Source organism: Epinephelus fuscoguttatus, linkage group LG3 (genome assembly GCF_011397635.1).
Source record: "Epinephelus fuscoguttatus linkage group LG3, E.fuscoguttatus.final_Chr_v1".
NCBI classification, from domain to species: domain Eukaryota; kingdom Metazoa; phylum Chordata; class Actinopteri; order Perciformes; family Serranidae; genus Epinephelus; species Epinephelus fuscoguttatus.
The window spans coordinates 11,735,165-11,750,329 of NC_064754.1; the positions used below are offsets into that span (position 1 = coordinate 11,735,165).

The window sequence follows — 15,165 nt, forward strand, 5'->3', positions numbered from 1 at the left end:
ATACAAATATCCTTAGGTAAAAAAGACAATGCAGTTAGTCATTACTGAGGTACATAGAGTTGTATAGATCTTTGTAAATGCAATTTGTTTTTTCTTTCCCATGTGTGTCTATGCATGTTTGTACCTCAACAGTTGGTCCTCCAAACCAGACCTAGTCACGGTGAAGTTGATAATTGTAACTTTGATGCAAACCTGATGGGCAACAAGAAGGCAGGCAGGCAGGCACGCACGCACGCACGCACGCACGCACGCACACACACACACACACACACAGTGAAACTGAGTGAAACTGTCAATTCAAACACAATTCTACATGTTCCCCAAACAAGAACTAATTTGCAATGGAACTTTACAATAGTCAAATGGGCTCATGTTGTCTTAGTTACTGCCCTTTTGCACGCAGGTTTGAAACAACACTGGAATAAAAGCTTGCATTCACATAGTGCTGCTGCTCTCCTGGGCTGCTGTTGAATAAAAGGCCATAACACAGTTGGTGAGCTGGCAGGAGACTACATCTTGACAAATGCCTGCAAACTGACCACAGTCGATGCCCATTACAGGAAGCCAAGCACTAATTGTACTGGGGCACAATGGTTCTTTTGTGTTACCATTTCTTTTGGTCTACAAAACGTGTTTTTGTGAAAGCTAGTGCTGCCAATCTTCCTCTGTAATCCCATTTGAATTTATATAAAAACTTTTCATGCCCAACTGTATTATTTCTGACCCAATTAATTAATAGGGGTTTAAAATAACAAGTTTCATCATAATCATTATCATTATCAATTAAATTGACTCCACTTACACATATAAAATATAGTTTTGGCATTAAAATTCAGCTCAATAATAGTAGTCAAGTGTCACTGACAAAACAGTTGCTTTTCACTAGTCACTAATATTAGCTTAAGCCTGTGGCATTTGCTTTCATTTTGCTTAACATAACAAGTTGTTATCAGCTCAAGTGATGTTCAATTCACCTTTCTCTCCTCTCCTGTTCTCTGCTATCGCACGGCTTTGTGTGTGTGTGTGGATGGGCAAAGCACAGAAAGGAGAGAAACTAGCGCGACTGTAAAGCAAAATGAAGTAAACACTTCCCAGCTAGCGCAAATCATTGATATCCGAATTAATGGGTATTTGATGTTATTTTGGTATTGAAAAATGATTGTTTTGAACTGTAAAATAAGATGGCAGCTGGCTGGAGTGAGATTGCCAGGGGGATGAAAGTTTCCAGTTTGCTGGATTAGGCTTATCATGGTAAATGACAGTAAATGTCATTTCCAAGAAATAAAACAATGTAAAACATGTGTTTTCTGTTTAAAAAGTGTACACGTAGAAAGATAGCAAGTAGGCTACTCACCTATCTTTAAAGTTACGTCTCCAGTATGATCTCGCATAGCCGATAGGTATATGAGAGAGACCAATTTTGATGCAAAAGTCGAATATTCAAATTGTATTCAAACAGTAAGTTCAACATTTGATCAGTATTTATTTTGTTACTATTTGATTTATATTTGACTCCCAAAATTAAATTCAACAGCCCTGTTGCAAGCCTATAAATATCTGGTTGCCATAGCTATAAACTGTTTGGGCTTCTTTCTCTAAAAAAACACCTTTAGGCAACCAGCAGTGGTGTGCTGTTGTTCATCTAATCTAAGACTCCAAGTGTATCCATTGCATTGCATCTTACAACTGTTGATGCCAGGATAACCTTATATGGGGATCTACAGGAGTATGCGTGCTGCCCTCACCTCTGGTAGGTAGTGTGGGTTGGCCATCTTGGTGGTCATATAGAACCTGAAGTTTTTGTCATAGTCTATATCTGAGTCTCCAAGTCGGATCAAAGTCCGTCCACCAGCCACGAATGTCTGCTTCAGCAGGATGGGCTCCAGAGCTGGATCTAGGGTCTCCTTTAACTAAATACACAATACAAAAATGCTTACACATAAATGATAATAAACAACACTGTCAAATAAAGGTCACATAGCTCAGTCAGTGGAAGTAAATATGCAGATCTGTTAAAGGGCAAATTTGTAAATTATACACACCATCAATTATACATGGAATCATGTTTTACAATAAATCACCTCCTTTAGGCTCAAACATGTTTATGTGTTCTCCTACCTCCTCTAGCAGTACAGGCATGCCCATGCGTATGGCATTCTCTAGGGTGCGAAGAAAGTTTGGGTCTGTCAGCTTGATCACTTTTAGACCATTCTTGGCCTCCTTGGAGCGGATCCATCTGTTGGCCTGAGGATAAAAGAAATAATATTGTATATTATATTGTATATTGTAATATCTAATGTAACAAAAGATGGCCTGTTTACATAATATGTACAAGATAAGAATGCACTGTAACATTTGATGTAATACAGGGAGACTGTGGCAATGGTAGGGCAGTGATAAAAAACATAATACTGTATGTGATTGAGCTCAATCCTGTGGGAGTGTACAATACATCATCTACAGTGAACCATGTACCTGACAGGCACAGTCAGACATGGAAGGCTTCACAAACAACCTGTCTGACCCATATGTGCATTCCTGTTTATGTAAAGCAAGACAGAGCAGTGCTGCTCAGAAAAAGATGACAGACAAGAGTTACAGGGGGAAGGAGGAAAAAAAAAGCTCAAACGTGACAGGAGATAAAATTGGACTTGACAGTGGTCAAAAAGACACAGAACAGTGAGCTGAACGGAAGCCTCAAAACTGAAGTTTGACAATATTGCCATCCTGTACGTGCTTGTAAATCTGAGTGAGCTGGTTTGTGTCCTTTCTGTGTGGGGAAGCTGGGAACTGTGTGTCCTGGGGCAGTGGCTGGTCTTGACTTTGTCTCTGACTGTGTCTGACAACAAGTTCTATTTTAAGAGAAATTTTTTTGTTCTTTCTGCTGGTACCACAGCTATGTGGCCAGTGTAACATCACATGAAATCCAGACAGACAAGGAAGGGTAAGCCCACATCCAAACTAATGTGTAATTTTAGGATAGTGTTTTAAACAAAAACAATTTCCATACACACAAGCATTCTAGCGCTGTTTCAGAAAGAATCTCTGTCCTTTCTAACACGGCTGAAATCATATGACCATTAACTGCACTAGGCATGCACATATTGGTATAAACACGAAGCAGATTGTCTACTCTGCCATTAGTTGAAAAAACAGGCTGGGAGTTGTTCCAAAGCAAATATGACGACAAATTAGAGCGATACCGGGAGCATTGTTAATTGCTGGAAGAAGCCGTGGCAATGGGAAAAGAGTAATGTTGGGCTACCCACACATGGAGGTTTGTTTCAAAAGGTTTGATGGCTTAGCTATAATGTTGTGGCTTGACATACTGTAACTGTTAAGACCCGATCGAGAAGCGAACAAGGGTGTCTGCATCATCTTTTACAAATCATCTGTTTCCGCCCCTCCGGACTAAAACGCAACCCAGGAGTTTTCAAACTTAAACAGGGTAAGCAGCATTTTCAGATGTCTTCATTTTAGGGGTCCCAAAATGCTGGATTAGTGTAGACACTAGGTGTAAACACTGCAATAGTTATGTGTTTAAAAACAAAAATGCATTAGTGTGGATGAAGCCTAAGTTAGGTTAGGTCCCAGTTTGTCGTTCACCTGATCCTGTGGGTCAATCATAAGAGGCCAGCGACGGCCCTCGGTCACCAGGATCCCATTCTCTGTAGAGACGGTGTCACGAGGCAGACCCTCTGTGTTCCACTGGCGGATGACAAATGGGTCACCCAGAATGTTGATCAAGCTGAAGCTGGAACTGATGGGGATGTTCAGCTCCTGGCACTGCTTTATCCACTGGTCAATCAGCTGGGGAAAGGGGGCACACACACATGTATGAGTGCATTCATTTTAGTTTTCATTAATTGTTTTTTTTGTTTTGTTTAAAAGATGATTGGTTTGTGGTGTTTTATTTTATACCTTTGTTTCTGTATTCTGCATGTTTTATAATGTTTCTATTTTCCTAATCGCTTTCTTATCACTGATTGTAATAATGTACTTCTGTGTTTTAATAATGTACAAACACATTCAGTTCAGTGCCATTAACATACATCTATTTTGTCCTGGGAATTGATTCTCTAAGCAGAAGTACAATAATTAGACAAAATTGGACTTTATTTTCTTTCACAAAGACAGCACAACATAAAGAGGCATACTGTACTGTTAGAGCAAGGAACAAGGTGTAAGACTGCAGAGTATGCTCTTACTAAACCTACAAGTTCTGCACACCAAAGGAGTCCTCAAAAGTTCTGAATTTCATTTCATCAGATTGAACCTACCAGCTGTCTGTAGTGGGAAGTGAATGCTCCATAGTAAGCCACACAGGCAGCTGCAATAAAGACATTCCCCACAATGTTGATGATTTCTTGCTCAAACAAGGCAACGCTTTCTTCCCAGCGTATCTGCTCATTGCCGAGAGCAGAAGTTAGCTTCCCTGCCCTGGTCAACCGAGCCTGTGTCAGAGCCATGGTGTTAACTTTGAAGTAAGAGAGGGGAAAAAGTATTAGCAAGGTAAATGATGGCAGACTTTCTTCCTCAATTCCAGAGGGTAATAAAACATCCTTGTATGCAGAAATATAAGTGAGCGCTTCTTGGTAGAATTTCCTCCATCTCTTGAGATTTTCACACATCAGTTCGTATTAAATATACAGTAGCTGGGCAGTTTAAACCCCAGAACGAGTTTAAAGTGGTAAAATGTAAAGTGCACACCCCTTACCCAATTCTTCCTTCTCGTTTTCGCTGCTCTCAAACTGCTCCTGTAGGACCTTGATCTGGTCCTCCACCTCCTGAAGCTTTTGCTGCTTCTCCCTCAGGGTTGCCATTGTCATGTCCAGCTCCTCCTGCATGGGTTGGAACAGAGTAGGGAGCAGAGGAAAATACCATTAATGAACCACTAAGGGAACATTAAGTCAATGTTCTATTCTCATTATTTGGTCTAATATGTGCAGGGCAATCCTGACTGACACTGAGAAAGAACAAAGAATGTACTGGTTAAGGGTGTAAGGATGCATCGATCTGGATTGATGTATCAATACAATGATCAACAATCCAACATCATGGATGCAAAATTAATACATTGATCCATATCCTCATCTTTAAGATACAACTTTATTTTGAAATTCCCATTGCATAGCTGTGTCGCTGTCAAACAGTGCCAAGTGGATAATGGCAAGCAGACAAGAAAAGACAACAAGGATATTTACTCCCGTCTCAGGAATAAATCAGCAGTGATGACACAAAGAGCAAATGCCATATGTAAAGAATGCCGTTACAAGATAAAACACTCAGGAAACCGACTAACCTGGCCAAGCATCGCACTCCTCTAACTTGCTGCTTTTGTTATGGCAACATTAGCTGTTCTCTTTCACCTATGGTAGGCTGAAAAATCGTGCATGCCGGCTGAAATTCAACCATGCTGTTCTGTCAGGAGGTGCATTGACTTAAACTAATGGTGAGTAAGAAAAAGTATAATAATGCATATAATTTGTTAGGCTATGAGTAAAGGAAAAGTAAAAAATGATTGTTTTTATCAACTTTTACAGTTATTATCGAACCAATTTTATACTTTTGTTAAATGTTCTTGTTGTTAAGCCCTGTCTTATGTGTGTTATCAAAGTCTGTAAACTTTACTTCAATTGAGCGGTTACACACCCAGGGTTGGTGTTTAGTGAGAATGCTTTGACTGTAACACACTTGACAAAAATAGACAGCACTGAGATTGAAAGCAAGAGCATACAAAGGCCATTCCATTAGATTGTAATATGATTAAAACCTATATGCATGCTGCACTCAGCTGTATGTTACTGACCTGTGCCTTAGCCAGTTTTTCTCTCTTGGGACCGACTTCTTTCAGGACTCTGGAGTAAAGATCCATGGCTCTGACCCACATGCACATTGATCTGCAGGCTTTGGACACTTTCTCCACCTAATAACAGCAACCCAATAAGGAATTACACCAAGTAGCAGATATTGAAGCATCCTGTGTTATGTTCCATAAATTACTGATGATTCATGCCATCACAAAATCTACATAGTTCATATCAGAGACATACATATGACCATAATGTCATAATCAAAACTTAAGCAGTTGTTTCCTAGTTTCCATTCAAACTCTGGCACCTTCAAAACTGCAAAAGTGTTTAAATTCCAATTTCATCGTTTACTCTGAGGCCTGCTTCCAAAAATCTGACTGACATATCAGAGTGTTTGACACAAAATCCAAACAGACCTTCTCAGGTATGAAATCAGGGTTGTTGACATATTTTTGCAGCTTCAGCAGGATCTGCGGCTTGATATTGTCCTTGTCATAGTCTGTCAGACGCCTGAGGAAATTGGCATCTCCCAGTAATTGCTTGGCACCGGTCCAGTCTGGTCTGTAGGGAGACAGGCATGTTAGTGAGGAGCTGCGGGGGGGGGGGGGTCTAACACAATACCAATATTACAATAGTACAATAGTAATTAATATGTGTGCATGTGTGGCGTAATTTTTATAGGGCCAAAATATATCTGTTAAAGAATGATGTAAGCTGATTTTCAATGGTTCAATTTTCACTCCACTTCAACATACAAGGTTCATGCTACAATTACAAATCAAATACAACCAAGAACAAGCAGAAACAAAAGTCTAGAGTCCAATCTATCAACTGATTTATAACACATTCATATGCACTTAACTTGTCATAGTGCAAAGTCAGTGAGAGTTCAGCATAATGCTAGTGTGCAGCAAAGCCAAACAGTGGGTGTTGAAAATGTGAAAGTAGACAGGATATTGGGAAGGATTGGATTTAGCGCAGCAATGCAGCAGATTAATAACTGGTGATATTTAAGGATTGACAGAGGGATGAGTGCTGAGTCATGAGATGGGAGGGTAATCCATCTGGATGCTGACTACAAAATATGTGGGATTAAAAAATATGCCCAAATCTTATATAGCTGGCAGAGTGACTGCAAAACAACAGAGAAGATTGTGATTATAATGATGATGATGATTTTTGGAATTCCTAAAATGATGGTGATTATGATTATGCTGAAGATATTAGGGATGTCCCGATCCGAATCGGCCGCCGATATTAGCAAAAAACGTGCATCGGCATCAGATCGGACTGCATGGAAAAATGCCGATCCAAGAACTCCGATCCAGTTTTTCACGGAGTCCGATCCAGGTTTTCTGGCCAGCCCAGTGCTCCGCGATTCAAGCAGTCTATTCCAGTGATCCGCTCCAGCACTTACTATCAATCCACCAGGCCAGCATGCAGACGGTGGACACACACAACTAACCTGATTAAGTAGTTGTTCTTGTTAGAGTAATATTGCTTGATCAAACCTTTTCTAACATGACTGACAACAAAATAAGTGATTATGTATAATATGCGCTTGGATCAGATCGGTATCGGTTTCGGCCAAAACTCAAGGCTGTAATATCGGTCTCGGATCGGAAGTGAAAAAGTTGGATCGGGACATCCCTAGAAGATATCACACATACCAAGATAATGAAGGTGGCTATAGTGATGACTGTGATTATAATGATGGATCATCATGATTAATGGGATGAAATCAGGATGCCTGATCAATCTTTTTTTGGGACACAGATGTTATAGTCGAATATTTTCCTCTTAGGTGTTCTTTCTTTTTTTGTAGTCATTAATCCTAGACTGACATTGGATTAGGTATCCATCCCCGCATTCTCTTTTTATCCCAAAGTGTTTTCAGATGAACATTTGCCAATGGTGTTGATGTGAACAAATGAAACACACATCATGTGAGACTAGCTATTAAAGTCTTTCATCCTTAAAGTCTGGTCTGTCTCCCGTGTTTTTATGATTTAATTAAGAAAACGCCCCATCAAATGGCATCTGCCATCCCTATTTGATGTATTTACTTCTTAAGAAAGTATTTCACTGTAGGAAAGATGGTCTTTTCATAAAACTAGGCTATTTATGCAGTAGAAAAAATAATAATTTCAAACTGTTGCTATATCATCAGAGAAAACAGAGAAGAAGGGCTGTAGCATTCACTTTTGCTCAAGACACTGAAAACCTACAATCACCTAATGCACTTTGCCACATCGGACAAAAAGACGCTCCTGCTGATGTGTGACATAATGCAAGTTGGGCAGTGTTGGCTCGTCCGAAAACATATGGGAGCCAGCTGCTAACAAACTATCTAGTATTACAGTTGATGGTAAGCTAAAATATGGTTCTAAAACATTTAAGGCAAGAAATAGGCAATGCAGTCGAGGATTATATTCATATTTGATCAGCACTGCCCAGTTTTACAGTTTAAACTCAGTATGTTCAACCTACATTTTCACAAGACAGAAAACCATATGGGGCACACTTCCTGTTCACAAACTCATATAACAGCTAAACAGTGCATTAAAATATGTTTCTGAAGACATTTTAGGGGAGAAATAAGCAGTGCAGTAACATTATCTTTGTTTATGTTTGATAAACATAGCCTCATTTTACTGTTTGGTCCGAGGGAGAGGACCCAGACAGCAAATTTTTGCTGACAAATGAGCAGGAAGATCTGGGTGCTGGCATGACGGAGTTTACCACAGTCTATTTAAACATACTACCCAAATTGTTATGATATAAAGCTGGTTGAAAATGACTGTGTTAGGGTGTGACATAATTAATGAGAAGGGAGATTGTAACTATGGAATATCAGCTGGGAGGAGAAGATCACTTCTCTCGAAGATACCTGTCTAACAAAACATATTTGAGGAGGAAAAGTTTTAGTTTTTAGAGGGAGAAAAGGACACTGACTTGCAGCTGAGCAGGATGCAGACAGCCTCCATGACCGTCATGACCAGGTCTGGGGGCTTGGTGAACACCTTGATCTCAGAAATGTCAGCCTTGTCGAGAGAATTAAGGGCCTGATTGGCGCCCTCCAGTGCTGGCAGAGCCTCATCCAGGTCCCTCTGGGCATCATCGGCTATGGCCTGGGTGTCTTCAGCTTTGACCTTGGCCAAAGCTTCATCCTCTGTCACTACTTTACGCACCTGGGGCAAGGATATTTTTGTATGATACATGCACATGCAATTCAGCCATGATATAAAGCTATCATGCCTTTTCAATATCTTCTAGGAAACAACAAACACACTCTCTTTCTCTCTCTCACACACACACACACACACACACACACATATATATATATACAAACAAACAAACACACACACACACACAGACCGACCTCGTCAGCCTTCTCCTGGTCTACCGCTAGTTCCTCCATGAGGGCATCAACATCAATTGATTTTTGTTTCAACACTGGCTCCAGAGCAGACAGGTCCACTTTCATTTTGTCCACAAGCTCATTGGTCTCCAGCAGTTTGGTCAGACCATTCTTCACACGATCCCTGGCCTACACATAAACCCATACATATAGGTATAATGCATATTTCACATGCACACATAATCTACAAAATAATGATAATTACTAATAACTGCAATTGGTGCATTTTGATGGTCAGACTTACAAGAACTAACTGCTGTCTCTTCTCCCCCAGCATGGACAGGTAGAGGTTGATGAGCTCCAGGTAGGAGGTAGGGGTGGTGTAGTATCGGCGTCTCAGCTCTGAGTAGAATCGCTCAGCCATGTCAGTGACACTTACATGTATCTCCACACACATGGCTGAGAAGCTCTGCTTCAGCTCCTCACTGCCAAAGTCCACATTCTGGAAGAAGGCCTCAGAAACAGAGAGCAGCGCCTCACGAGGCCACTGGGCATCAGGGGGTAAATGGGAAAGGAGAAAAGCAGCAAATGCAAGAATATACAGTTTTTATATAATGTTTTGTTTATTTGCACAGTGATTCAGCAGAACAGCAATAGAAAGTCATAATATTTTTACAAAATGCAATAATAAAGACATTCAGTAAAGAAAATGAGTTTAAAAACAAAAATTCAATGTGCTAACTAAAGACATAAACATAAAAATAAGGGCAGTAAGCCATAAACTACAATCCTGAACAAGAGCAGGTGATCAGAATAGTGGATGAGAGAGAGGACAGTTTTAAAACAATAAACATGCAATGAGATAAAAGAATGGGCTGGGAAATTATGTCAGTGTGGAGAAGAAATTAAATTTTAGATATAGCTGCCAGAGCCAGCAATACTTAATGTTAGACAGAGAGAAGCATGGTGCTGTAGACTGGTTTAAGATGGGGGAATGAAACATCCTAACAAACATGGAGATGATCCTCTTAGAATAATTGTATTCATATTCTCTTTATAAATAATAATCATCTTTAATTTTACAACCCAAAACCAAACTGAATCATAATGTGTGACTAGATATGGCCAGAACAATGGGAGCTATCTCAGCATACCTGTACAAACCAGTCAATAGTGCAGCAGTTAACCAGTGAAGGAAACATACGACACCGGGACCTGAAGGCATCACCCACAGGACTCATACACAGCACGATGTGCAGCTTCTCCCGTACACGAGAGATAAAGTACTGGAACACCTGAGGGCCACACACACACACACACACACACACACACATTGAGAGATTCCATACTTTCTGGAGGTTTGGTCTCAGCAGGCAGATAACATTAAAGGCTAATGTTTTCTTGCAGCTCGCTATGGGGCACTGACTTTAACTGTGTGCTCCTGCCCAGACTCTATGGCTACTTTGGCCCTTTGTGTGAAAAACTGTATGTGTGTTGTGCCTGAAATGTTATGCAAGATCTTAATTTTCATCTTTTGGCCACTGACAATCTGTTGATTTTAACATCGTAAACATTCAGTGGGCACATCTGGCATTGCTGCAGAATGAATTACTCAAACATCTCTGAAATGACCCGTTGTGTTACTGTGCCGGGCCAAGAGACAATCTGGCAGATAGCCCATAACTTGCATATGTTATAGATATGTACTGTGATGCATTTTCAATGCCTGAATGATGACTGTTTTCTACAGGAAGTGTTTGTGTCTGCGTGTACCTCATCCCTGTTCTCCTCACTGATTCCAGCCTCTTTGGCTTTGGGGCGGGTGGCAGCTAGTACTTGTTCCAGCTCATCTTTCTCAAAAAGGTTGGGCACCTCGCCAGAGTTTAGAATGTTGTTGATGTCCTCCAAAAACTCCTCCACCACAATCTAAAAAGAGAGAATGGACCTCTCTAATTATACTTGCAAAGAAAAAAAAAAAGCAATTCGCAAGCATCCAAATATTGTTTTCATATCAGCCAGGTCCTTCCATTATACCTGAGTGTCCGTAAAGAGGAACACCATATCCTTGCCCTCCACTCCAGCCATCTTGTAGAGCCTTCTCAAGTCTTCATGGAAGCTGTCATAGTTGTAGCCTCGGCTCAGTTCAATTTCAAAACAGCGGTATCCACACATGTGGGATGCTAACCGAGTGAGTGACTGCTTGCCTGTGCCTCCCACCCCCACAAGCAGGGCATTGCCTCTTTCCTGGCGAATCATACGGGAAATTCTGGAAGATAAAAAAAGCATTGTTATCATCTTTATACCAAAAATTGGGAAATGTTGTGACATATATAGGTCATGTTCACATGTACTGATATGCAGTGACACAAAATTACTGATAAACATATAAGCAGAGTCCTGATGTACACCAACAGCATAATCATCGATAATCAAAGTGTATTTAAATGTGTTAATGACCTCATCAGCAGCAGCAACACATATGTGCCATTTTATACAATATATCTACACTTTTTTCAAACACTAACTTGTAATTGCTCCACAGAACAGTTTATCAAGAGACAAACACTACTTAAGCATGTCAAGGTGTCTCTTGTGCAACTTCTTTCTTGGTGTAACTTTCATTTCACAGTTTACGCCACATACAGCTAGAATCCATTAACCACCAACTATGAAGTCACCTTACAAAAACATCTGTCAATTCAGTGGTGGAAGTTCGCATGTACACACCTGGAGACATGCTCGACAGCGTCCTGGAAAAAAATCAGCTTGGTCTCCTTGGAGAAGGTCATGTTGTAATCATCGAGGTAGTCCTGGAGAACAGCCTGAATCTTATCCATGTCTGTCAGATCCTCGTACAGACGATCTTCTTTGTCTGCATCCACCTACGGGGATTATTAGATAGAAATCAGAGTAAACACAGAAATCAAATGCTTTCTGAACTGTTCAAGCATTCTCAATAAGCAGAGAGAATCTGACCTTGATGAAGTCCCCAAATATGATGGGCTGAGTCACAAAGTATGAGGGCTCCAAGTTAATGCTAAAATATTTGCCTGGCAGAAAGAGAGAGACGGTCAAGTGGGGGGCAGGTGGGTATTCTTCAACTGGGAAAGATGTCAAATAAGTGGAGAATGGGTGGAGTGACACTTTATAGTCACTATGCTTAGTAGTGAGTTGTCACTGAGTTCTTACTGGCCATCTCAGAGATGATGGTGTTGAAGTAGGTCTTGTCTTGGTTGTTGATGAGTCGATCATGGAACACTCGCTGACACTCATGGCAGAAGAGACGGAAGATTTGGTTCTTGTCTCTCACTTGACTCGGCTCACACTGCAGTATACCTGGACATCAAGAGAGGGGAAAGATATATCAGAAAGGAGAACTGCTCCACTTTTTTATTTTACATGCATATGCAAATTATGTAGGAACAGAAGGATGAAACAAAAAATAGAGCTGTAAAGAGGGAGCTAATAAATACATCTCAAAGAAAACAAAAGACAAAAAGCAAAACAACAGAAGCACAACAAAAAGGTAAGACACAGCTTGATTGGATAATGTGATTCAACAAAGTGAAAAACACTTACTGTGAGAGCCATTAGATACAAACAAGGACAAATGAAATGAAATGAAAATGAAAGTGCAAAATGGAGACATACTGTATTGTCACAGAGTGTCTACAGGTATCAGACACATAAATTAAGTGTTTTTTAAGACCTTTTAAAGATATTTTTAAATCAAATTTAAGACTAACTTTTGGACTTATCATCCTTTTCTTATTCAAGCACTGTAGGTAAGTATCAAAGTAAGTAGTATGTATGTGGTCGCATGCAGAGGTAGCTTTTATGTAGGAAGAAAGTTATTAGAGTGAGTTAGGTAAATCTGCAAATTACCAACAGGTAAGCACTGGTATAGAGTAAAAAACAGTATTAGGTTTAGTAGATTAATAGAATTGTAACATCAGAAATGTGGACTTGACCCAACCTCAGAGAAATAATTAAAAGACTGACAAATTAAATTAGATGTTTGAGGCAATTAAGACCATACAAATTCAAATTTGAGACATTTTAAGGACATGCTGTCAAAATCCGTTTCTGCTGCTCACTTTGTGAAACTGCTTTACTTGTAGTTTATAAAGAAAGTATAACACACATAACTCTTGCAATTTTTCCCAATGCAAACAACCTAAAGCAGAGTCATATGAAGATGCTGCTGAGGAAGGAAAAATAAATCAGAATAAGACTTTGTTTCGAGAGAGAGGCACTGTGATGTCGGTGTTATAAGAGAAGAGTGGGTATCAGGGTTTTTTTTACACCTCATCAACAGTATGTACTGCTAAAGGGACAATGTTTTTGGGTAGTGCGCTCTAGCTACATTGTACAAGTGGTGTACAGAAAGCAGCTGTACTGAAGAAGTCACTTCAACTCATCTTGGTGCTGTAATGATGCCTGTTGGGTAAAGACAGAAGGGGGGAAGGAGGCAGAGGGGGTGATAGTGCAGACGATTTGGGAGCACGAGGCTGAGAAAGAGCTTATAAATGTTGGTAATGTGGCTTGAAGAGATAAATCATAGCAGTGCCCCAAGCTGTATCTGTCAGTCTTTTTCAGCAGAGCTTAAGTTTAGTTTGTGCTCCTCGTGGAAATATGAGGGTTGGATGTTTCACCCAAAAACCAACCCGATGTTCAAGTTAAATCCCAAGTGGCCAAACAAAAGGCAAAAAACTGGACATATCTGGATACAAGGTAATAGACGATGCCTAAATCTCATCTGGCTGCATCCTTTTTCCTTAATGCCTTATTCCGCTTCCTGTGTTTCAGGTGTATGTATGTTATGCTCTCATATTTGTGATTCTGTTTCTAAAACTCCGTAAAATACAAATCTGGCTAGACTGCTGGCTAGCTCAAGAGGCAAACTGGGAAGCTGCAAAAGGGAAGTCGATACAGCAAACATGTATCCAAAACTGCCTGGCCTCTCAACTGGACTCAGGGCTGTTGAACATTAGCCGTTGTGACAACTGCAACTGTTCTTTGCAGAGCCCTGGGTGTCCAGTGAGTTTGATCTAAATGTGCATGTGTCTTTGTGTGCAAAGAGCGCCCGTGCACATGTCTCACCTTGGACGCACTTGGAGAGGTCCCGCAGATTGAAGACATAGTGGGACTTAGCTGGGGTGGGCAGCAGATCTACACTCAAGCGGTTGAAAATTTCCACAGCTGCATCCACAATCTGGCCAGCGCAGTCCTTCACTACCTGGGAAAACTCACTGAGGAAACCGCTCAGGATGGCCTAGAGGAGGGTTGGGAGGGAAAAGAGATTATAACAAGCATGAAAGATGGAATTATGTGCGATTAATGGTGGGGAGTGGGGTGAGATAAAGAAATGAGAGAGTGAGAGAGCAGATAGTATCAAGAGAAGTACATTTATTTATGATGAGATAAGTTTTTCCAAGATTAAATTTAGTTTGTAATTCTGAATGGGTTTTATAGCAGTCAACAAACATTATGTCTACGGAAAAGTAACTGTCTATCTGTGTACAAGTGTGTGGCTTATCTTTGATCCATGTGACAACTCCTTCAGAGCCTTCATTCTTTGTGTACTGATGTGTAGGTCTGTGTATGTGTGTCTCCTCACTTTGAAGATCTGCTTGAGGCTGTGTTCTGACGGTGTGGGAAGACACAGCATGCTGAAGTGGCGGATGAAACGGGGGGTTACTGGATTGCGCCCCCCTCCTGGAGGAGCACACGCTGCGGCGATGGTCATTTCCTGGAGGGCAGGATGATAGGAGGACAAGTAGAAAGGAAAGAAGGTTTGCCAAACTTTAAAAAGAGAGGAAGGGCAAGAAAAGATGAACAACATGTTTCCAAACAGAAACTTCATCAAATATCTCCAGCTAGGGAACTGAAATGGGACTGGGATCCTGGTGGACCCAAATATATATCCTGTCTGCATATATTTGACCTTATCTGTCTGTGGATTATCACACAAGATCCTGAATGTATTGC

At 40.6% G+C, this 15,165-nt stretch overlaps 1 protein-coding gene across 1 annotated transcript in view; it reads right to left on the reverse strand.

Annotated features, from left to right (window-relative positions):
• Nucleotides 1–15,165, reverse strand: part of dnah6 (dynein, axonemal, heavy chain 6) — a 66,590-nt gene that overhangs the window by 18,096 nt on the left and 33,329 nt on the right. The window contains exons 45-63 of the mRNA XM_049572194.1: nt 14,795–14,926; nt 14,278–14,449; nt 12,364–12,510; nt 12,151–12,224; nt 11,902–12,056; nt 11,209–11,440; nt 10,948–11,100; nt 10,329–10,469; nt 9,479–9,721; nt 9,196–9,363; nt 8,769–9,004; nt 6,230–6,374; nt 5,810–5,926; nt 4,718–4,841; nt 4,281–4,477; nt 3,607–3,810; nt 2,119–2,244; nt 1,746–1,910; nt 125–192 (exon numbers count right to left, since the gene is read on the reverse strand). Of these exons, the coding sequence (XP_049428151.1) occupies nt 125–192; nt 1,746–1,910; nt 2,119–2,244; nt 3,607–3,810; nt 4,281–4,477; nt 4,718–4,841; nt 5,810–5,926; nt 6,230–6,374; nt 8,769–9,004; nt 9,196–9,363; nt 9,479–9,721; nt 10,329–10,469; nt 10,948–11,100; nt 11,209–11,440; nt 11,902–12,056; nt 12,151–12,224; nt 12,364–12,510; nt 14,278–14,449; nt 14,795–14,926 (2,999 nt within the window). The remainder of the gene's footprint in view (nt 1–124; nt 193–1,745; nt 1,911–2,118; nt 2,245–3,606; nt 3,811–4,280; nt 4,478–4,717; nt 4,842–5,809; nt 5,927–6,229; nt 6,375–8,768; nt 9,005–9,195; nt 9,364–9,478; nt 9,722–10,328; nt 10,470–10,947; nt 11,101–11,208; nt 11,441–11,901; nt 12,057–12,150; nt 12,225–12,363; nt 12,511–14,277; nt 14,450–14,794; nt 14,927–15,165) is intronic.